General features: G+C 33.0%; 2 protein-coding genes across 2 annotated transcripts; both read left to right on the top strand.

The window, feature by feature from the left end:
- The first annotated feature begins 13460 nt into the window (after positions 1-13460).
- LOC131652195 (heat shock factor protein HSF24) lies at positions 13461-15691 on the top strand. Its single transcript, XM_058921991.1, has 2 exons — positions 13461-13994; positions 14769-15691. The coding sequence occupies exons 1-2, from the start codon at positions 13791-13793 to the stop codon at positions 15426-15428; spliced, it is 864 nt and encodes a 287-aa protein (XP_058777974.1). The 5' UTR covers positions 13461-13790; the 3' UTR covers positions 15429-15691.
- A 4783-nt stretch (positions 15692-20474) lies between these two features.
- On the top strand, positions 20475-24341 carry LOC131650084 (protein MAIN-LIKE 2-like). Its single transcript, XM_058919824.1, has 6 exons — positions 20475-20534; positions 20619-21115; positions 21232-21294; positions 21393-21483; positions 21560-21891; positions 24314-24341. The coding sequence occupies exons 1-6, from the start codon at positions 20475-20477 to the stop codon at positions 24339-24341; spliced, it is 1071 nt and encodes a 356-aa protein (XP_058775807.1).
- The last annotated feature ends 329 nt before the right edge of the window (positions 24342-24670 follow it).

Genomic DNA, 24670 nt, shown 5'->3' with positions numbered 1-24670 from the left:
GAAAGGGTGTCCAGAGCTTATAATAAAAAGGTGAAAGGTAAAACTTTTGTTAATAATGACTTAGTCTGGAAAGTTATTTTACCTATAGATCGAAAGAATCAGGCACTTGGTAAATGGTCCCCACATTGGGAAAGACCCTTTCGAATCTTAAAAGTATTCTCGAACAATGCTTATGAAATCAAAGAATTAGCAGAAGATCATAGGATCTTGAGAGTAAACGGGAAATATTTGAAGAGATATAAACCAAGTATGCACGAAGTAAGGATTGCAAGGACGTAGATACCCATGGTACTACGAAAAGCCAAAATGGTCAGGCACCAAAATGGCTTCACAATCAGGAAGGATTATGGAAAGAAAAATTAAAGAAGACACCAAAATATTCTTTTCATTTCAAGCATGGGAGTACATTCATTACAAAAAGATCCAAAGAATAGGATCTGAAGTTACAAAAAGAAGGAAGGCATAAATATATATAAAAAGATTAAACCTAAGGTAAAAACTTGCTAGTCAATCCTTTGGTCTAAATTGTCCAAAGACAACACGGGAGAAGGTTCAGCTTCGAACATATCCATGGCTCCAGAATTACGCATCCTTCTCACTACACCTTTCTTAAGAAAAATGTAGCTAAGGAGTCTCCCGTACGGAAGACAAGTCACAACCCCTCGACGGTCAACACCGGCAGATACAGCTTTAACAAGTCCCTTGAAGATCATCAAAGGGATGTTAATTTTCTTCCCTCGAAGACCACAGAGGATAAACTCCAAGTCTTCAACCATGATGTTGTTTTCGTCAATCCGCCGAGGTTGGAAGTTCCCCACGAGCATCTGGTGCCAGATCCTGATGACTTTGGCACTAAAGCGGTCATTGTCCATAAGAGTTCTCAGCATGAGATGAGTAGTCATGCTGAAACTGTTGTCATCAAAAGTTTCACCAGAGTTATTGCATTTTATCAAATTGGCAATAGTGGTGGGAGTAATGCTGAGACGAGCGTGTCGAATAGAAGAATCAATGGTGGTCCTACCCTCAGGATCTATGCGTAAAGACGCATTCATCCAGAATTCTGCCACCATGTTGGGGTAAATAGCACCCTCCAGGACTTCCTCAAAGTAGAAGTCTAGTTCCTGGTTAACAAACAGGGTTTCGATGGTGATGAAATGGCGAACAAGTTCATCCTCAGAGAGTCTGAACTCGCCTCTAATAAGGGCTTTGATGTCGTTAAAAAAGAGAGGTTCAGCCATTGCAAGGTAAGAAAGTTGTTCTGAAAGAGAAGTTGTGTGTTTTCTTTTTTTTCTGTGTTTAGTTTGGAGAGAAAACGCATGAATGAGAAATAAAGGTGATATTGGACCCTTTATATAGAAGGGGAATACTGAAGGGTGGGTTTTAATTGCCAATGAGTGATTGGACTGCGGTTGGTTTTCCAAAGAAAGAAGTTATGGCTTCCGCCGTTTCCCGCCCTTGGAAGTTGAGAAGTAATCATTAAACTGATGCACGCACGTCTTAAAACTGACGTTTTGGAGAAAGTGACGTCACTTTTAATAATGATTATGGCTAGAAGGAGTGGAAACGTCAAGTCTAGAGGCAAGAGTGCTGCGAGGGATGTTCAGGTTCTACATGTTGCATTTAATAAAAGCACTGTAGGAAATCTAAAAGATATATCTTGACAAGAAATTGAAAGATTTGCTAAATCAACAATGGCAAATATGATAGAGATAAAAGGGAGTCAAGCGTACAAATATTATATGTCTACAGTGGCCTCGATTACAAAATAAAGGTGCAATAAGTAACAAGATCGAAAACATTCAGTTGAAATCCTCAGGGAGATCCTTTTTGATCTTCAAATATTGAGTCTCCCATGAAGACATGCGAAGGTCAATTAGTGCCCGGTGTTTCTTCAACCTTTCGATTTCTGGCACTAACTTTTGTGCAGTCTCGAAATGTTTCATTCCTGACTGCACCACTTCGAGCAAGTCTTGTTGATTAGACTTTTGTAGGACTGCTTGACAACTTTCATCCTCCTTTATCTTGCCCTCGAGTACTGTGATTTCTTGTTTCCAAGAGCCAATTTTCTTCTCATAATCATCAATGGCCTTCTGATTTTCTGAATGTTTGAGCCTGAGGGCCTCACCTTGTTTCGTTGCGTCCATAGCAAAATTCCATGAAGAGTCATGAGAGGCTTTTGTCTCAGATAACTCTTTTTCGACATTTTGCCTTCGAAGGATGTTAGCTTGGAGTTGCTCGAGTAGAGAGCCCAGCAGAACAATTACCTCTGAAACTTCTGTGGAAACTTGAAGCATATCTACTTTCTTTAGAAGTTGATTTAAGTTGTGGCTCCTAATAGGGTCCCGGTTGAGAACATCTACAAGATTGACCCCAAAGAATCTTTCTTTTATTTGTCGAAGAAGACTGGGAATATCTTCCTTGTCACTAGAGTCTGCAGTAACAGCTGTTGAGACATTAAGCTCCGAAGGCGAAGGAATATTCACATTCATAATGGCCTTCAAGAAACTGAGAGGATCAGTTTGCTTAAGTTGTTCAAGCTCTGAAGGAGTAAGCTTTGCAGGGGCAGGCGTCGAAGTTGTCTCAGGAATGGTTTTTGCGTCAAGAGTTGAAGTTCCATGAGAAACTGGTTTTTCAGGCTGAGAAGTCTCTTCCATAGCATCTTTCTCCGACGCGGAATCTTCGTTGTCATGTGATTGCTGGTTCACATTATCGCTGCCTGAGAATGGATGATCCTCTTCCAAATTTTTGCCTTGATGGGTAGGTGGGGATTCGTCAGTAGAGTGGCTTTCTTCGATTGGTCCATTAGGCAATATGGTAGCAATTGGCCTAACGTCTTCAAAGACTGGTGAAAGAACACGAGTTTGATGTTGAGAGGTACCTATGTTAAACAGAGCAAAGTTATTCAAAAAGAAAAATAAATAAACTTTTGAGGAGTTTAGTTAACGAAAGTTAAAGTTTGACAACTACCATAAAGTTTATCAACATCAATGGTGAGGCCAGGGTCTTTAAAACCGGAAGTAGCAGTGCCAGCATCATCCTGCAATAACAAGGTAAAGTGTCAGTACAATTATTTAGTTAAAATCACAAGATAATATGTGGGACAAACCCAAAGTACCTTGGGTGGAATATTGTCTGGACTTGAATTATGGCTTTCCACAACGAAAGCATTACTAGCAGCTTTCAAAGGAGACTCTTCAGAGGACGCTTTATCACCAGGAGAAACAGCCTTGGAAGGACTTGCCTTTCTCCCTTTTCTCGAAGGGGTAACAGCTTTGTATTTTTTCTTCTGTCCTTGTCTAGTTTGAGGAGGGGATTTATCTTCGCCATCCGAACCAGTGGTCGAAGAAGCTTTACGCTTCGAACCCGTTGGGGGTTTCGAACTCTGGCAAGTCGAAAATGAGGAAGATGAGTACTAATCACATATTGTACAAGATTGAGAGGATGAGATAAGTATGTACCGTGGGCTTCTTATCAGTGACGAGGGAGTCACTCCCACTTGGTTTATTGCTTTTAGATGTCCCAGAGTCCTTTGGGGCAGAAGCTTCCTTAATCTTCCTCCTTCGTGCAACAGCTGTAGTTGAGACTGAAATCAGTATATCAATAAAGAAAAGATAAGTCAGTCGAAAAGATTGTCTTAATCCAGACCTTCAGGTATTGGAGTCAGGACACGAACATGTTTAAGATCTATATGAAGATGTCCTTTGAAAGTATCCAAGGTATGCTTAGTCGGAACCACTCGTTCAGCGCCTTTTTTTGGTACTCTCTTGAAGAATTTTGAGAGCATTCCCACACACGAACCAGTCTGGGAAAGGAGGACTTAGAGCCACACCAAAATCAGCACTTGGTAGTGGGGGGAATTTTGGAGGATTGAGTTTGAAAGCCACTTCATAACGTAGTTCTGGTCGAACATACGAGGGCAATTTCAACTTATTTAGTTTGGCGGAAAACTTTTCGCGCAAAGTAACTGCAGCCTCACGAACAGTCCGACTAAGATCATCAGGCCTATAGATAGTTTCAAAGAATTTTTGAAAAGCTTGGATTTCTTTAATATGAGTGGAAGTACCTTTTTGGAAGTTCTCCTGCACATCATTGAAAGCTGCAGTTAGTTCCTGAGCAAGGCTATCAGCATCAAAAATTTGAGAGCTATAATACTCTGACCACCATTGATGAAAATCTGGTGTAGAGTAAAAAGAAGGTTCAAAAGGAATAGGAGAAAGATTGGTGACGTCAACGTATTTGTCGATTTTTTGTTCACATTCCTCTTCAGTCAAATACAAAGTGTGGAAACACATATGGTGCCTTTTCTCATATAAGCACTTGGGTGTTATTTGAGTTAGCCCAAATTGTCTTGAAACCAAATTCGGTTGATAGCACATGAGGATACATTGACCCTTTGATGGTCGAAGACGGTGGGAAAACAATCTTGGAGTCAGAAAGGCTTCCCAAATTTCCATAGATTCAGTTTGTTGATCCTGAGATGTTGGTGGAAATTTTCGAGTAAACCATTCAGGACCTATTGTTCTGTGTACAAATGGGGCCATAGAAGGATCGAACTGGTCACGCCGAGCAAATATCATCGAATACGCCAGGAAATGTTCATGAAGCTTTCCCATTTCCTCTTTTGGAGTTAGGTAAGCTAACCTGGTCCCCTCTATAGTTCGATTTTTTATTGTGCTATCCTCCTCATTGACATCTCCTCGAAAGGGAAGATGAGTTTCGAATGTAGCATTAAGCCACAGTTGCAATAGCCAGAAAGGACCAGCGTAAAGTAAACTACCAGATTTGAAATTCTTGGTAAGGTTTGCAGCTTCACTAAGGTTTTCATAAAGAGACCCTAGAAGTAGTTGGCTGAGGTTGAGCTTTTTCCCAGCATGCAATTGATTAGCCATGCAAAGGTACCTTTTCGCAACTTGAATAGACCTTGAACAGAAGGCACATCGTGAAAGCCATAATGCTAGAAAAGCAATATGCTCTTCATCAGATACTGTCGCTTCAGTGGTAATATGATGCTTCTGGATGAATGCCGTATAAGTGACTTGCGAATCGTTAAAACCAATAGTGTCATTATCCATTTCATTGGGGTCGAAGGTTTCACCAGTTGGTCGAAGTCCTGTAATAGCGGCCACGTCGAAAAGCGTGGGGGTAACCATTCCACATGGGAGATGGAAGGTGTTGTGAGAGGCATCCCAAAAATGAACCGCTGCTACTAACATGGGTTGGTTGTATTCTAAACCCGTTCTTGACAGTTGGATCAAATCGTATATTCCTAATGTTTTCCAGAAGGATCCTTTTTGTTTCTCTACCCTTTCTAGCCAGGCATAGTACAAGTCAGGATCTTTGGCTAAAGGGATTGACCTAAACACTTTTACAGAATTGGTCATATAGTTTAACCTAATTTTGTTTAAAGTTAAAGGGATTGCGGTTGAAGTTTCCTCCATATTAGCAGATTTGCCTAAAGGAGAGCGACCGTCTTCATCTATCTTAACTTTGCTAACTAATGGTCTAGTCTTGTAGTAAGCAGGAAAAAACTTATTCATAGATTGGATACTCTCACTCGGTAACGGACCCATAAAGGCAAGAGTTTTTTCAGAGAGTTCAAAGGGAATGATTACCTGGGAAGCGTAAATAGCGCGTATCTCTTCAGTGTTAGGGTTTGGAACGAACTCTCGTTCCCCAGAACGTGTTGTTGATTGGAGCTTCAAAGCGGGTTGAAGAACATTTGAAGATGAAGCCATGAAGAAATTTTTTGATTAAAAAAAACAAGATTCTAAAAAGAGTGAAGATGTTTCAATTTTTCGGTGAAGAAGATGAATGAAAGGCGGTATAGAGACACAAGATCAAGTATTTAAAGGTTTAACGGAAACCTTTTTAAATCTTTTGGGTAAAGCCCGAGAAACACGTGGCGGCTGGTGATTTAATCCAACGGCGGTCAAATGAGTTAGCTTCACTCCTAGTATGTAGGAGTAATGATCAGGAAGTAAGGTTAAAACATGGGAATGTAAGTTATGAGAAGACATCTTTGAAAATGACAAGACGTTTCGGAAACAGTGTTATCAGTGATTATGACGCTAGTCAGCAGTCTTGGAACTTTCAAGGATCATAAAAACGAAATCTTATAATGACAAGAAACGCCTATTTCTGTTGATTCTCGAAACAGGCATTTATTGGGGGCAATTTGTTAGCTGAAGATTTCGTTTTATGTTGTTTATCCTTCGAAGGAGTTGAGAATCGAAGGAAAGATGGTTACTGATGGCTATCCCTTAAAAAGTAAAAGAATGGCTACTGATGGTCATGCTTCGAAAAATAAAGACTTCTAAGTTCGATGAAGATAAGTGAACGATGAAAGATTAATGAAAGCACATGTCTTCGGGACTTAGACAAAATTCATAGAATATGTATTCAAGTATTACTACTTAGCGTGTTTTTAGTAGTGTTTGTTTAATACACTGCCACGCGTCAAAGATGGACTCAGGCGGGAAGATTTGAAATTCGAAGACGGTTTCGTAACCGTTCAACAACAGATGGCTTCGCTGGAAGTTCTGATGAGAAACGTGGCAGCAGATTAGTATAGGACCGTTAAGGTCGAAACTAGTATAAATAGGAGTCTTAGTGTTAGGATTCTGTGTGTTCATTTTGTACAAATCACTCACATATTTACTCAAGTATCAAGCGTTAAGAGAAAGAGTTCGCTGAGAAAATGTACGTATGACACCACCATTTTAATACATGTGTATTATCTTTTTGTTTTTATCTTTCAGAATTACTGCATTTCGTTTACTTCTTGCCATTTACGTTTCTGCATCTTTACTTTAACGTCATTTACTTTCGAATTACTTTCATGCTATTTACTTTCAAAGTCTTTTATATTTCTACAGTTTAAGATTCTTTACGTTTCAATTGTCCTTTTAATTTTTTATGTCATGTCACTTCGTTGAAGTCACATTTATATGTAACAAAGTGATTGTCAAGACTATTTGTCCTGTTAATCGAACAACACTTATTGAAGAAGACAAATAATGAATATGGTTCGAACAAACATTGATAACAATCTTCTTGACTATGTGTCCTAGGATCAATCTAGTCGATCCTGCAAGTAACCAAATCATATTTATTATAGTTTGGAAGACTAGCGGTTGTTTACCGGAAATCACCGTAAACAGTGGGCAAGAAGGTTAGGAGGTGGGTGAAGAAATTTTCTATTTTTTAAAGGGTTAATGAACATTTTGGTCCTTATAAATATTGCAGATTTCGTTTTTAGTCCCTCCAAAATTTTCCTTTAAGAAATCGTCCCTTCAAAATTTTTTGTCTAAACTATTGGTCCCTAACGTCAAATTTGCTAGAGATTAGCTACGACTTTAGCCACCGATTAGCTACGAAATTTGACGTTAGGGACCAATAGTTCGGAAGAAAAATTTTGAAGGGACGATTTCTTGAAGGAAAATTTTGGAGGGACTAAAAATGAAATTTGAAATATTTAAAGGGACGAAAAAGTTCATTAACCCTTTTTTAAATGTATTTTTGTCTTTTTATTTTTATATATTTTTAATAGAAATTAATTATTTGACTTATTTTTTAAAATATATTTTTTAAATCTATTTATATGTATTCTAATGTGGAACAGAAGTGAATGATATATGAGTAATGAGTTTTTTGATATGGTATTACATGTTTCTATTGCGATAGAATTGAGGTGTACCTACAAAGTTATCACTTCAACCTTTAAATTAGTGAGGTTATAGAAGTGTAACTTTACAAGAATAAATGGAAAAGATACATGTTATGGCACGTGACATAGTTTATATACGATAGATGGTTAAAACCGTTCCCACTTAGTCAGACACGAAGTGCGGAAAATTGTCTGATTAAATCTCATTGTAAAGATATCGAATCTAGTGTGTAATCTTTTTGGAGATGACTCACATGGTTTGCTTCTTTTAGAAAGTGTTATGAATTTGGCCGATTTTATTGAACAGTTGGGAATATCCATAGCAATATGTGTTGTCAGTACTCACAAGTTAATTGCATGACTTGCCCATAAAGGCACAATACGTTCATCTTGAATATTGATAGTTCTTAGCTAGTAAGATAGAGGCTAGGAATTAGATGAAATAGAACTTCAATGTGTAAAAGACAAAAAAAGTCATAAAAATGTTGTTTTAAGATCCCACTAGCTTCCATGTTCCATACTTTACTCAACACATGCAGTATATAATGTTTGGCCGTCATGAGAAAAAGAAGCAATAAATAAAGGAGGCTAGCAAGATGACAAGAAGTCCAAGCATACGTAGCTGCCGCTATAACGAAGCAATTTAGAAATGGAATCTGAGTGTTAGGTGAGGGCAAAGAAAAAACCACCTTACCCACTTCGTCCCATTCTTCTCCTTCTCTTTATCCATATTTGAAAATTCTCTCTATGTAAATATACGAGGACGGACATCTTAAATTTGACCTCGATACTGACACGGCGATATTAATAATAATTTAAAAAAATAAATAAATTGAGCGTAAATAAGTGTCGATTAATTGTCTGATATCGATACGGACACGACACATCTTATTTTCAGAAGTGTCGGTTAAGTGTCTGATATCGATACGGACAAGACACATCTTTTTTCAGAAGTGTCGATTATATATATATATATATATATATATATATATATATATATATATATATATATATATATATATATATATATATATATATATATAACATATCATATGAGAATGACATATTTATATGAGAATGTGAGAATAAATCTGAACCATTGGATTTTAAAATAAATTGTGGAGATTATGGATGAATCTTTTTTTTCTCTCTCCTACATTTTGAAATAAATATGTAGGAGAGAGAAAAAAAGATTCACCCATAATCTCCACCATTTATTTTAAAATCCAATGGTTCAGATTCATTCTCACATTCTCGTATAAATATGTGATTCTCATATGATATGCCCTATATATATATATATATATATATATATATATATATATATATATATATATATTCAATGAATTGCTATAAATCTAATAAAAAATTCAATAACATTTGGACTTTTATTTTTGTGCATTAACAACTTTTACTTCCACTACTCATTCCATGCAAATGCGCGTTAATTTATCTTGAACATAGTATTATAGTTTTGTTAAACTTATAGTTTTGTTAAACAGCAAACGTATGAAATTTACTAATTAAATACCATGTCAATATCTCTATCGTACGTATACCTTTTTCTATAAAAGAATAATCTAACAACTAATTATTTAAAGTCAAATCAATTTTTTTATATTTAATTTCTAAAATTTAAATATTTAACATCTACCAATTTTTCCCCACCAACCACACTTATTATTCTTTTCCGTTTTTTTCTAAAAGGAAAATAAAAAGTCCAGATAATGCAAAACACACGTGTCTATTTACTAGTAGTAAGCAAAGAAAAAGTAGAACGCACTCTACAAACATAATTTCTATAATATCATATGTGATTCACAAATATATATATGAAAAGTGTTCCAACTGGAAATTGTAATAGAAGCTTCCGTTGAGAAATTTTCGTACGAAAATGAAACACAATTTCATTCCGGCGAAATAGCCAAATACGTTTCTTCCAAAAGCGTGTTGTAACTTTCTTACCTTCCTATCCACTTTTTATAGGAGACAATAGCTATTAGATATTTTATTGGTGATATATGATGAACTAGCTAGTCCATCAATATAAATATCTAAAAGAAAAGTCTAAACATTTGTGTCATTTACAAATACAAAAAAAAAAAAAAAATTATCATGTTGTCATGCCAAGAACAATTTTATGAAAAGGGGCAAATTAAATTTATTTATTTTTTAGAAAAAGAAAAGCCTAAAAAAGGACTATACCTTACTAAATGATATTTCTACAATATTGTTTACAATGCAAGAAAAAAAAAAGACATTTGTTCATACATCACAATTGTAGACATAGTCATTAATTGTGTTTCTTCAAGCACAATTATATTACATGAACACTACATATTTTATATAATCAAATGAGCTATATTGCTTATCTCGGTTACCATATATTTTGTAGAGTGTTGAAAAAATTCACACTATTTAATTTTGGAAAAAAAGGATATGCACTGACAGTGTAAAATAGTTTTACACTGTCAACCAATGACGATCATGAATCAGGACAAGTCAGACTGAAAATTTTAAAAAATTTATATGACATAGCAGAACGTTATATTCTAATTGGATGACAGTGTAAAACTTTTTTACACTGTCAGTGCATAACCATTAAACTCTTTAATTTTAAAAAAATTGTAATGATATTTGAAAATTTTAAATATGAGTTTGATTTGATTATTTAAAATTTAAATAGCTAATTATTTATTATTTGTATATTTTTCAGTTTCAAACAATTTATTTAAAAAATTAACATGATATTTAATGAATATAATTTTTTATAAGAATGTATTTATATTATAATTTATAACAATATATTTAATGGTAGAATTTATTTAGAAACTCAAAAAAAATATAAAAACTAATTTATATTAATATGATAAGATTTAATAAAAAATTATCAAAAGAGACAAAAAAAACAAAAAGAATAAAATATAATATTATAAAAATATTATTCATAGTTAAAAACATAGTGTGAATAATTTTCCGTTTAAGACTCTCACATGCTATCATTGTCTTAGTTATTTAGATAAAAGAGTTCTTTTATTTGAGGTCGATTTTAAGAAGGTTTGTGATTATTTAAAATGGAGATATCTAAATGAGATAATGAGAAAAATGAGAGTTTATGTGGTGATAGAAAAAATGGATTATGGAGTATACTCAATCAGGTCAACACCGGTCCTCGTTAGCGGATGTTCAACGAAAGAATTTAGGATGGAGGAGAAGGCTAAGGCATCATGACTCTCTGATTTTTGTTATTGATTGTGGCAGAAGATTTGAATGTTATATTGAATACTTCAGTCAATATTGGTCATTTTACATGGTATATGATATTATGATTAGCACAAACTATGATTTCAAAATTTCTCATTTGTAATTTGTTGACGACACTTTCATTATGTGTAAGAAGAATTAGAAAAATATTAGATCTTTATAGGCGATTATGATATTATTAGAAATGATTTCAGAGTTGAAGGTTAATTTTAATAAGAGTTTCTAGTCGGCATTAATATTATAAATCATGACTGATAGAGACATCAGTAGTGCTAAATTGTAAAATTGATCATATAACTTTTGTGTAATTTTGACTTTCAATTGGGGGGTAATTCCTTTAGGGATTTGTTCTAGAATCATTTGGTAGAGAGAATAAAAAATAGGTTATTAAAGTAGAAAAAACAAATATATGTCCATGGGCGAACGTCTTGAATTCGCCAAATTTGTTTTGAGCTCCATGTCGATTTATTATCTTTCTTTTTTCTGTGTAATGGAGGTATTATTTGATATATTGAATATTTATTTAAGACTTTCTTTAAGGGGAAAGTGAGAATTCTCATAAGTTCCACTAAATTAAGTGGGACAAAGTGTGTTCAAATAGATACACATGTGGGTTAGGGGTTAGGATAATAAGGGAGACAATTTTATTTTTGTTAGATAAGTGATGGTGGAAGTTGCAAGTTGATTAGAAGAGTTTATGATATAAGGTGTTAACATCGAAATATGAGGATCAATGAGGGTGTATCAAGATTGAATTAAGTAGGGCATCAAGTTGGTAAATATACCTAGGTAGAGTTACGGAAGGGATACGGGTGAGTCATGATCATGACTAAACGTTCGATTATCTCGGCTGAAGGGTAATGAGGAAGGTACGTCTTTCTAGAAGGGTAATGAATCATAGTTTATGTTTTGGGTATCATCATCCTTTTTAGTTTATGTTTAACAAAAAGTATTTATATTATAGATATGAGAATGTTAGAATATGTATATGAATGTCTATGATGAAGGTGGTAGAATGAAAAATTAGAGGAATGTTAGAATATGACATCATTTTGTAAGAAAATATTTTTGATCGCTAGACGTGAATCTGTGTTCCTGATGTTTGCTACTAGTAAAACGTGGTTATCAAATTCTATTCTACGAAAACTAAGTTGTCCTGGACCTAACATGTGAACTCACTTGAAATAAGGTCACGCCAATTAAAGTATCTTTGTTTGCATAAAAAATGAAAGAAAAAAATTAAGATTCATACTAAAGACAATTTGGACATAAGTGGAATAATATTGTCGAATTTGTTGGGATATACATGGGTTCTGAAAGAGAGAGAAATTCAAATCATAGAATGCAAGTCTTTTAATCAGATTTGGAGCTATGTCCTGTAGTAGTTGATTCTAAGTGTTCATCTTAACAACATTGATGCTCATGCTCTGCAATTTTTTACTCTCATTCTTTTAAGACTTAATTGAAATTTTGGTCTCTCTGTTATCATTTTTTTTAGTTTTGGTCCCCCTATTTTAAAATCCGGAATTTTAGTCCCTATATTTTAGTTTTTTGAAGATTTTGGTCCCCTGCAAATTCGAAGACAATTTTAAATGAAATGACGCTCATATTGATGATGTGTCAGTGTCAGTTCAGCAGTGAAATATTCAAAAAAACTAATTTTATTTAAGATTTATGTTGAACATGTCATTAATGTGAGTTCCATTTCATTAAAAATTGCCTTCGGATTTGGAAGGGGACCAAAATCCTAAAAAAATTAAAATAAATGGATTAAAATTCAAGATTTAAAAAAAAATCAAAACTAAAAAACAATGATAGCAGGATGACCAAAATTAAATTAAACTTTTTTTTAATATGTAGACTAGAAAGTGTTCAAATCATTTGATTGACGTACATTTGAATTATTTAAAAAGATATAGAAGATTTTCATATTAAAGAACCAAAATTATCACAATTAATTTAATAAAATTATGATTATCTTATCACAATTAATTTAATAAAATTAAGATTATCTCTTGGTGGTTGAAGGCCAAAACACCAAAGACGTTTCTCGATTTAGGTTATTGGTGTATTAACTATGTTATTAACTTTTTATCATTGGATACTCCACTTTATAATAAAGTAAGTTTGATTTATTTAGTGTATTTTGACTCCATAAAACTTCTTTGAATTTCTATGCACGCTTGAGATATATAATTTTGGTTCCTTAAAAAAAATGCAAGTCGGTTTGATATCCTTAAAATATTTTATTTATAGTATGATGCATATGAATCTAGCTAAATATATTTAAAAAAAAAATCATATAACTTTATCTAATTTAAAAAAAGAAGAAAACTTATCTAGATGTCACATGTGTGGAACTGGTTTCAAAAATATTATATTAATAAATTATCATCTAAGTATGTGTACGTGTGGAACCGGTTTGATTTTAGTCCAAATAATAATGTTTAGTGCTTCTAAAAATTTCTAGAACCCACGTCACTTATTAAGATTGGAACATGTTTGGTTTGGTTTTTTGCGCTATAAAAGAGTCTCTTCCAAGGTTCTTCAAGGAGAATATTATCCCTCACAAAATTCTCCAATTTCGTATGGGTAATTATGGTAACAGTGACCCAAATTGATTTCACAGATGTGGCTTAAACTTATGGATTCTGATCGTTCAAGAAAGCCCTCAGAAAACTTAGTTCATTCTAGATTCTTCCTCTCTGGTTTCTATTGCTGGGATTGGGAATTCTTAACCGCTCTTCTTCTCTTTAGCTGTTAGAAAATTAAATTTGTTTGGTTTATTTTTATATTTTTTCTTTTAGAATATTATTAGGAATTATTATTAATTAGGTGAAGGGTAAATCGGGAAGAAAAAATGTCGCAGCGATCGGTGCCGGCGCCGTTTTTGACGAAGACGTATCAGATGGTGGATGATTTTGCGACGAGGGATGTGATTTCGTGGAATGAAAGTGGCGAAAGTTTTGTGGTTTGGAAACATGCGGATTTTGCTAGGGATTTGCTTCCTAAGTATTTTAAACACAATAATTTCTCCAGCTTTGTTCGCCAGCTCAATACATATGTATGTCTTTTTTCCTCTCTCTCTCTCTCCATTTTTTTGTTGCCTATGATTTCTACCTACAATTTACCATTTATTTTAAGTAGAAAATACAATATGTTTTTTTTTTAGCTATTTTTAGGTTAAGAACAGGATTTTCTTTTATATGCTTTAATTTTTTTTTTCCATAGAGTAGGTTTAACACGGTTTTATAAATAAAGTTGTGACTAGTTTTTATTAATAATTTAATTCGTAATATATTTTTTGTAAATATGTTGAATTTTTTTATTTATTAAAAAAATATTTAATTAAAAAATATATAATTATTAATAAAAATAATTTATAATTTATGGCTGATAGCAGTAATAATTGATTGAAGAATAAAATTAGTGCTAGCTGAAAAATGTTACATAATATAAAAATATTTAATACTAAATTATTTTATTTTTAATTAAAATAAATTATGAATGATAAAAATAATTTTAATTAAAACAATATAGATAAAATATAAATTATGTGTAATAAATTAGAATATTATTTAAATAACATTTGAAAAATAAATTAAAAATTATTAAAATAATATAAATTTATAACTAAAGGATAGTTAAACAGATTTTTTTAATATTATACGAGTTTATAAACTATAATATTTATTAAATAAAAAATATTACAATACTAAACAAAAATTTATTTAGATATATTAAACAATGATTTTATCTAATTATATATAAAATTTATTTCACAGCCGTTTTTGCAATGAAAAATGCTAATTACCAACTACATCTTTTGAATTTACAGGGGTTTCGAAAGGTAGTAGCAGACAAATGGGAATTCGCAAACGAAAATTTCAAACGAGGCCACAAAGAACTCCTCACCGAAATCAAACGCCGCAAAACCGTATCACAACCGTCGTCACAGCCTCCAGAAACCGAAAAAACCAGCGCCCACAACAACTCTCCGTCAAACTCCGACGACAACAACGGAGTTGGATCCACCTCCACAGTGCGATCAACCTCTTCCTCCAATTCAAAGAACCCCGGATCAGTAGAAACAACACCTCCACAGTACGTCAATTTATCGTCCGAGAACGAGAAACTGAAAAAGGAAAACGAGATATTGAGTTGGGAGTTAGCACGTGCGAAGCACAAGTGCGATGAGTTGGTGGCTTTTCTAAAAGACCGTTTGAACGTGGGACCCGATCAGATCGATCGCATTATGAAGGAAAAGAAGTGTGAGTCGGTTCAAAATGCGGTTGGTGAAGGTGAAGAAAATGGAAGAGATAGTTTGAAACTGTTTGGTGTTTGGTTGAAAGAAGAAAAGTATACAGAGAAAAGAAAGAGAAATTGTGAAGAACAATTGGGGTTTGGTGGGCCCAGGGCTAAAGTGACAAACAATGTTGTTGACTTTAGTGCTGTCAATGTTGTGAACATGATGAAAAGTGGCAAGATTTGTAACTGAAATTTATGACTTTAGCTTGCCACATTTTACAAATAGAATTACCTTTCTTTCTTTTATTAATAAGTGTCATTCTGAAAAATGCTAAGATCACTATCATCATGTTTGGCCTTGGGTAGAAAGAAAATTTGTTACCCAATGTTTCTTTTATGTGGGTTAATTTTAATTTAGTCTATAGGTAATATACTTGTATGAATATTAGTTGAGAGTTGTTGTAAAGTTGATACAAATAATCAATCTATGGCTTTTTAGGATAATGATGAAAATGGTTGTTGGAATTATGTTGTCTGGTTTGGTGATATATTGGTGATAATGGAGAAAATCTCTTATAGATTTGAATAACAATAAAATAAATATTTAAAGGGGGATAAGTACTTTTTAAATAAAAATATTAATATTTGCAAAAATTTATCATTTTCTCTAGATCAATCGAGATGATCACATTATTTAACACCTAAAATATTTATGTGACAAAAAAAGTATTAGAAAAAAAAATACTAAGAGCGTAAATATCATATGCCCTATAAGTTTGTCTTTAAGTTCCAACACAACGTTGGGTATTCTGTATCATAGATTATTTAACAAATAATAATAAATTGAAAGAAAATTATGTTGGAGACAATTCGGAAGAGGGTCAACGATGAAGCATTTTATACTTGAGACACACATCCCCAAGTGTGACCCTGTACATTCTCAACAACCCCCTCAAGTGTGAGTCTATACAATGCTTCCCCTCATGTGGAAGCTTTCTCTTTCACATACACTTGTATCCATTGACTCTCTTCAACTACATGTGTCTGTTGACTTTCTTCAACTACAAGTAAGTCGGTCTCTTTTTCGAACCAAAGACTCTGATACCACTGTTGGAGGCAACTTGGGAGGGGGTCAACGAGAGAGCATTTTACACTTGGGACACATCTTTGTGAGAGACATACCACATGTTCATCAAAAACCTTCAAGTGATAGGTGTGTGAGTTCTCTCACTTATAAAGTGTTTATCCTTCCCTTTTCTAACCAATTTGGGACTTCTTCCTCACACTTGATTCTCAACAAACTAGAGTGTAGGAAAAAATAGTTCATTGATCATTGTGTATTTCAATTACAATTAAGGATAGTATTTATAAACACACTAGCAACTCAAATCAAATTTTAAAACAAACAACCTAAAAACAGACTGATATACCCACTGTTATATGATATATTTACCCGAGTAAATTCTTAAAAACAGTGTGTCTAACTAAAACTTATATACCCACCCGGTTATATGGTATACCCCGGGATATATTCTTTAGCAAACTTAATTAACTACAATATCTTTCCTAATCCAGATTTATCATGCTTCTCATTTGCATTAACTTCTTCAAACCTTGGTTGTTTCTTACTCGATAATCTTTTCAAAGATATTTGAATCTACATACTAATGGATAAATAACAAGCCTTTTCCATATTTCTTTCTCATTTCACGATGAGAAATCTCCTGTGCCTTAGTAGCATTTGCCTTTAATGCTGAGAAACCATCATTCATGATTTCAAGCATATCTTGAAATCTGAATATGACTTTCATATGTGTACACCATTTATGATAGTTTTCTCCCTTAAAAGCTGGTAGATTGGCTTGGAATTGGTTGGGGGCGTGCTTCTATTCGCCATGGCTAGAGATTGATGACCGAACCGATGCTTTTGATACCAATTTATTGGGTAACCTGTATAAATTAGGATAAAATTAGAGAGTGATTAAGAGAAAAGAGTTTATTAATTATTGTGTATTCATATTAAAATGAGAGGTGGTACTTATAGACACACTAGCCACCCAAATCAAATTTAAAATAAAACGGTTTAAAAACAATTTGATATATTCACCCGATTGTATGATATACCCACTATGATATATTCTTAAAATAATTTGTCTAGCTAAAAGTGATATACTCGTCTAGTTATATGATATATCCTGGGTATATTTTTAAAGAAAACTAAATTAACCACAATACAATAATTAAAGTTATTGTGTCATAATGTATATATAATTAAGCAAATAAAGCGTTTTTACATGTACACACATTCTCTAATTAGATACTTGAATGTGAAAGTCAAACAGGATGTTAGTAATTATGTCAATGACATGTTGGTTGATGAGTTTCCAACTCAGAGGATGGATGAATAAGTTGCCAAGCTTGATGAACAGTATGTGATACTCAATGTTCTACCTTTTCAGATGATTGTACCACTTGATATTCTAAAGACAAGAACTAAGAATGCTTGACTTCAAGAAGAATAAGGAAACTGAAAAGGTAAGCCCCTATGATAAAGACATCTATGTGCATGCTCATGTTGATAAGCCTATTGATTATGTGAATTTGACAATGGGGCCAATTTTGCTTATACCACTCCTACTAGGAATATTGTTGATTCTGTTAAAACCAACATTAATCCAAATGTTGAACCTCATGCTAAACCTTTTGCTGAATCTCTTACTGAACGAATTGTTGATATACCTATCTTTGATACGTATCTAAATGATATCTTGGATGAAGATGATATATATATATATATATATATATATATATATATATATATATATATATATATATATATATATATATATATATATATATATATATATATATATATATATATATTACAATCAAGAAATTCTTAAACCCAAACCCAGCTAAAGCAGAGGTTCTCTTTCAAACTCGAGGTAATTTTAGGAGGATATAGGCATATACGAGTTCTATTGTCATACCTATTTTTTATTAATGCCTTAGAAGCGTAATTTATTATGATATAGTATGGTGAGAGAAGTAAGTCAACTCGTTTAAATTGTTTGAGCTAAAGGTTAGATAAATTAAAAATTTAGGGTTGAATCATTGACAAATATGTAATTATAATATAACACTTTGTTATTAAAAAAATCTTCTTTTTTTTTTTTTTTAATTTTTGCATTTAAAAATGATGACGAATTTGAAACTAAGGAATTGAATATATGAATGTGGTAAATAGTGGACTGAAATCTATAATATAAGAAAATTAGATGCTCTGGAAAACACAAATTTAACCTTTTGTCTTTGCCCTCCACCTCATCATTTGAGGGATATTTTTGGTACAAAATTTACTTTTTCTAACCAATTTTCACTTTTAGTATGAAGTCAATGATAGTTACTTTGATTTGTGTACAAATTTTAAAAATATCTTGCTTCATGATTGGAATTTTTTACTGTCCTGCCATGTTTTTAGAAGTTTATACCCATTATACCATACTTTTCAAAATTAATCCTAATATACCATGTTTTTACAAAAAAAAAAAAAACAGCTTTATAGTGCATCCACCCTTTGAATGGGCGGAGCTTTGCTGTTGTTATGAACATCCGCCCTTTGAATGGGCGGAGCAGTGTACACGTATTTTTTTTTTGAAAATTTTAATTTAAATAAATAAAAAATTTAAATAATATAATAAATATTATAATTAATAATAAACCAATAATATATATTAAAAATATTATAATAAAATATATTTTTAATTTTACAACATGTTTATAAAAATTTTGATTATTTAATAAATTTATTTTAATATATATTAATGTATTATTATTAATTATAAATTTTAAATACTGGTATATCACTGCAATTATCAGTACCGCTACTGCAATGGGCGGAGTTTTTAAATATTTTATTATTTAATTTCAGATCCGCCACTGTAATGGGCGGAGCTTTTAAATATTTTATTATTTAATTTCAGATCCGCCACTGCAATGGGCAGAGCTTATAAATATTTTATTATTTAGTTTCAGATCCGCCACTGCAATGGGCGGAGCTTTTGATTATTTTATTATTTTATATTTCAACCTTGTCCTTATAAATAGCACTGTCTTCCTGAGTTGGTACTCACAACACTCACCACTGCAACAATGTTTCCAACGTTTCCCATGATGAAAAGAGATGCACATGTTATATTTTCGGCAGTAAAGCCTCCGATGAAGATCACACTTTGGAACACACAAACCTTTGAGCATCTTCAGAGGCACTTACTCTTCTGGTTAGATGAGCACATCGTTGAGGGTGAAAAGATTAAGAAAATTGAAAGGTCAGTTAAAGTGTCTGGCCCAAATGGAGTAACTCGTTCTTAGAGACCCGTGGTAAATGATGCTTGTGTCCTCATGATGATGTTAGGACCAGATGATATTGTGTTGACGGTTGTAATCTCCTAGATATATTGATGTGTTTGGTAATTATGTTTGTTTAGATCAACTAATGTTGTAGAATTTGAATGTTGATGTTGAGTGTTTTTATTTATTTAATATATGTTGTATGTGTTGTCGTAATTGTAATGTTATTTATGTTAAATGCGAAAGATCTGTGTTGTCGTAATTGTAATGTTATTTATGTTAAATACGAAAGATCTGTGTTGTCATTAAACGTCATTAAATCATTGAAAACACTGTATTAATAATGGTGCATACAATTTAACAACAAAATAAAACACTAGTTATTACTGGTTCCAACATTTGGATAATTAGTTCGGTTGTGACCAGGAAGACGACACAACACACATTTTCTCTCCAACTTATCATACATGTCCATTTCTGTTCTAATACGTGAGCTCACGGCCTTTCTTGTTCCTCCGCATCAATAGGTTGTGACAAATTTGATCTCCTTCAAAGGAGGGCATTAAATGAAGTTGCGGAAGTCAACAAAAATTAATGGGGTCCGTCCATTACAGGTGTGGAATGCATTAAATGGTCAAACCAATTTACACTGCTCCGCCCATTGCAGCTGCGGAAGTTAGAGAAAAATTAAGGCTTCCGCTCATTTGATCTGCGGACCTTAAGGATTGGTCAACGAAAATTGAATATTTCTGTCACGGATTAGATTACATTCAACCCATAATTCTTATCCAACACCAACTATTTTTAATTTTTACTCTACATTTCTCAATTCAAATTCCTTTCTCATACAAATACCTTTCTCAATACAATTTCACTCCCACTATATTTCTTCTCATACAATTTTCAAACATTTCTATCCTACAATTTCTTACCCACATAACAAAAAATGTCTTTGTTAACACTCAGAGAAGAACATCGAGGCACACCGAACAACATTATTGCATATGTAAGTATCTTTATATTTTTTTTATGCTTCACTTGTTATAATTTTTGTTGTTATTACTTATTTGTTGTTATTATTGTATTTTAGGATATAAACAAATTTCGTCCTCGGTCACATAATTTTGTTGAAATCGTCGATATGATCCGCCCGTATTTGCAACAAGCGGGATTTGGCCATGTCATAAACATTACCTCCTATGGCGTAGATAGAAAATTCCTCCTCGCCTTATGCGAAAGATGGCGACCAGAAACACACACTTTCCATCTACCAACCGGTGAATGCACCATTACGCTTAAAGATGTTCATATGTTGATGGGTTTACGTATCAATGGTTTCGCAGTAGCTGGATCTATAGTCGTGCCTTATTCTATCGCTGAAGAACTATTGGGTGAACCATTAACAAACACAAGTAGAAAGGGCCAATTCATTAAAATGACTTGGCTCAAAGAAAAATATGAAAACCGAATGACCTTAACCGATGCTTCCACCGTCGAAGAAATTGTACAAAAATCTAGAGTTGATATTTTGTTGCTTTTTGGTGGTCTATTATTTCCTGATACTAATGGTAACACTATACATCTGCAGTATTTCCCATTATTATCTGATTTTAATAAAACAGTTAGCTGGGGATTTGCAACTCTAGCACATCTGTACAGACACTTGTGTATATGCGCCAAAAAAGAAGTTTATAATTTTGCAGGTTGTGGAGTCTTACTTCAAGCCTGGGGGTGGTCGAGAATGCCGAGACTGGCCCCAGTGAATCGTAACCCATACACTTTTCCATATGCAACCAAGTACGTTTTAAATATTTTTACAATTATGTCTTTATTTTTTTTAGGTACTAATTATTTCTTTTTTTAGGTGGTCTGCACATGGGATGAATTATGAAAAAACACCCCATCATTGTGCTCCTGGATATCGAGCGTTCATCGATCATTTCGAGCCGATTGATGTAATATATTTAACACTTAAATCAATTAATACTATTTCATATAACCATTTTTTAACTAAACAATTGTATGTAACAGTTTATATGGAGGCCCTATCTCAAACTCGAAGATCTGGAACCAACTGATAGTGACGTGTGGAGTTCAAAAACTTTTATCATAAGCTTCACTTATGTTGAAATGCATCATTCAGATAGGGTTAAGCTCCAGTTTGGCATTAAACAGGGCATACCGGGTCCTCCAACTTGCATGGAAGAGTATCATAAAAGTCAATTATCCGATCAATGGCCATACGATGATTGGAAAGACCATTACAAGAATGAGCGTCGTCAATGGCATAATCGCCATAAAACTGTCTTACAGGGGGAAATCATGCCTCAAGAATGTAAACCGAGCCCAAACTACATGTCATGGTATGCCACTGTGTCAAATTTGTATTTATCGTCGAATAGATACTTGTTTGACCCTCGTAGCCAACCCTCAACCTCAAACTTCCAACAATCCAGACCACCTATCCCTAACATGAAACAACATTTTCATAACACCCAACAAAATTTCATTCCAACACAACCACCTTATACCCCAAGCCAACATTATCATCACCAAAACCCATATACTTCATACACCCAACCACAAACACCATTCTCACAACCTACCACTTTCCCAACCTACCAACACCACTACCAAACACCCAAACGTAACATACCACTATCCAACATAACCCATCTACATCATACAACCAACCACAATACCACAACTACCAAACCCCCCAACAACAAATGCCTTTTTCTCAATCACAACAATTTACCCCAAATTCTTCACAAGAAAACTATGTCAACATGCAAATCTCAATGCATAACACCACCCAACAGGATTGGAATAACGAGGGGACCAGATTGAGTTATGGCAGTGCGACGGCGGCTGATTTTATCAAATGAAGAAATGGTCGAAGAATTATATGATCGCGGATATGAGATAGGTCCTTCTACTCAACCTGCAAATGATGAAGTGCCTCGTAGAAGAACTACGAGAAATGGACATCCTCCTAATTGTGGAACCACCCAGCAGTTTTGCCGACCAGGTCGAGGTGGCAATTAAATACTGTTTACTTTACTTTATTGTAATTTTATTTTTTTTAATTGCATTGTAACTTAATTTATCAATTAAAAGTATTTTATTTATATAAATATTATTTAATATATTTTAAAATTAAAAAATTAATTGCATTATTTTTTATATTTAAAACAAAAAATATATAACATATATTAATTAAAAAATTAGATTTAGAAAAAAAAATCATTTTAAATGCATCCGCCATAGCAATGGACGGAGCCTCTTAAAATTTCAACACTTCCGCCCTTCCCATTGGCGGAACCAAAAAAGTTAACACACCTCCGCCCATCCAATTGGCGGAGGTTTTATACCAATAACCAAACTTTCTTGAAAACATGGTATATTGGGAATTTGTTCCAAAAGTATGGTATATTGGGTATAAAGTTGTAAGAAGATGGCACATGCATAAAAAATTCTCATGGTTGATGTAGAACGAAATGTAACTGAAAAAATGCATTTTTTTTAAAACTAAAAACACTATTTCGTGTACAGAGTTTTTCTTCCCCCAATAACCAATTTGCCTGTCTTACAAACCATGCCATAGCACACACGCAACCTGTATTCTCTCTCATGATTCGATTCCAACTCTTTCTATTCCTCTATCTCTTTGCACTCCTGACTCTTCATTCCATCTATTTATCTCATCTTTCTTCAATATCTCCTCTCTGTACCTAATCGCGTTTTCATCGAAACCGACAGATCTGAAGTGTAAACTGACAGTGGTGATATGGTTTTGCATGTGGATTCACGGTGACTTTGTGATGATGATAGGGTTGTGCGATTGAATATAGTGGAGTAGTTTTCAAAATTGGAAAGGAAACCAAATAACAATAGTGGTGTGAGATTTAGTTTGCGATTCTGTGTGTTTTTTCGTTTTTTCCTTCACATATCTTCTATGGCATTTAACTTGCTTCAAAGTTTTGATTCTCTTCATGAAATCTGGTTTATATGTTTTTTCTAAATTTATGTTATTTGTTTCTTTCACTTTCCTGCTCATCCTTGCTACTTTATATTCTGATTTTGTTTACTAATTCCTATTAATTTATATTTTTTATTCATCGTCTCTTTTCTTTATTGTGACAAAGAAAATATCACATGAGACATTTTATGTTTTGGAGTTTTTATGGGAATGATGACTTTCTATGCTTCAACAAAAATTTTGAGTTTGCATCTAAGCTAAGATGTAAGCTTTCAAATTCAGAGTTTATCTAACTTTTTATGTTGTGTGTATGTGTGTTTAACTTTTCATGTTTCAGGTAGAACATACTCACTTGATGATTCAGATTTGGTGAATTGCAACATAACTATAATGCAAACTTATGTATTCATTGGCATATGCTACAACTCTCCCACCTTTTAATCTGCTATGGAATCAATAGGTATGAAATCCTGTACACATTATGTTTAACTGGTTAAAAGTGCTCATAATTTTTGCTCTTAATATTGAATTAAGGAATCAATATGAAGTGTCTTGATATATAAAATTATGGAAAATAAATATGATTTAAAATTTAAACTCTATAAAAGATAGTATAATATTTTTAATCAAGTTATACTTTTTGATTTTTTTTAATACCTGCACCTATGAATTTCATTATTTCTTTATCTTTTCATAATTGGAATGGATTAATAATATTAATTTTAAATTTTTTTCCTTGTATTTTTTAAAAGAATTTCAATGCATTTATTTTTTTTCATGACAATTTATCTTTATTTTTGTAGGTATAAAGTACTAAATACTTGGAATTAGTGAAAAAAAGATTTGAGGAACTTTTAAACAATTAAAGATCCTCAAATATTCATAAAGATTCTCGAATATTCCTAAAACACGTGAGCAAATATTTTTGTTATGGGCTTAAATTTTTTTATTCCTTAAGAAATTGTTGTACATACATTAACATGCGATGATGCATGTGATAAACCATTTTGAAATTTAATTTAAATTATTATATAGGTTAAGACAAAAGTTTAAGTTAAGTCAGAAAAATTGACAGAAATAAAAAATAGTTATGTTTCCAAGGAGAGAGAGACGTGATGTTTTGGTTTTCTTATAATCAGATTCAAAGCATTTATTTTAAG

The sequence above is a fragment of the Vicia villosa genome, linkage group LG2 (genome assembly GCF_029867415.1).
Source record: "Vicia villosa cultivar HV-30 ecotype Madison, WI linkage group LG2, Vvil1.0, whole genome shotgun sequence".
NCBI lineage: Eukaryota > Viridiplantae > Streptophyta > Magnoliopsida > Fabales > Fabaceae > Vicia > Vicia villosa.
Note: the sequence above shows the minus strand (reverse complement) of the source record. Positions and strands in the feature narration are given on the sequence as shown.

Bases quoted from the DNA above. Each gene is read 5' to 3' on its own strand.
- LOC131652195 (XM_058921991.1), top strand. From the start codon at position 13,791: ATGTCGCAGCGATCGGTGCCGGCGCCGTTTTTGACGAAGACGTATCAG. The intron at 13,995-14,768 runs GTATGTCTTTTT...TTGAATTTACAG, and splicing joins TTCGCCAGCTCAATACATAT to GGGTTTCGAAAGGTAGTAGC.
- LOC131650084 (XM_058919824.1), top strand. From the start codon at position 20,475: ATGTCTTTGTTAACACTCAGAGAAGAACATCGAGGCACACCGAACAAC. The intron at 21,295-21,392 runs GTAACCCATACA...TTCTTTTTTTAG, and splicing joins GAGACTGGCCCCAGTGAATC to GTGGTCTGCACATGGGATGA. The intron at 21,892-24,313 runs GTATGCCACTGT...TTATTTTTGTAG, and splicing joins AGCCCAAACTACATGTCATG to GTATAAAGTACTAAATACTT.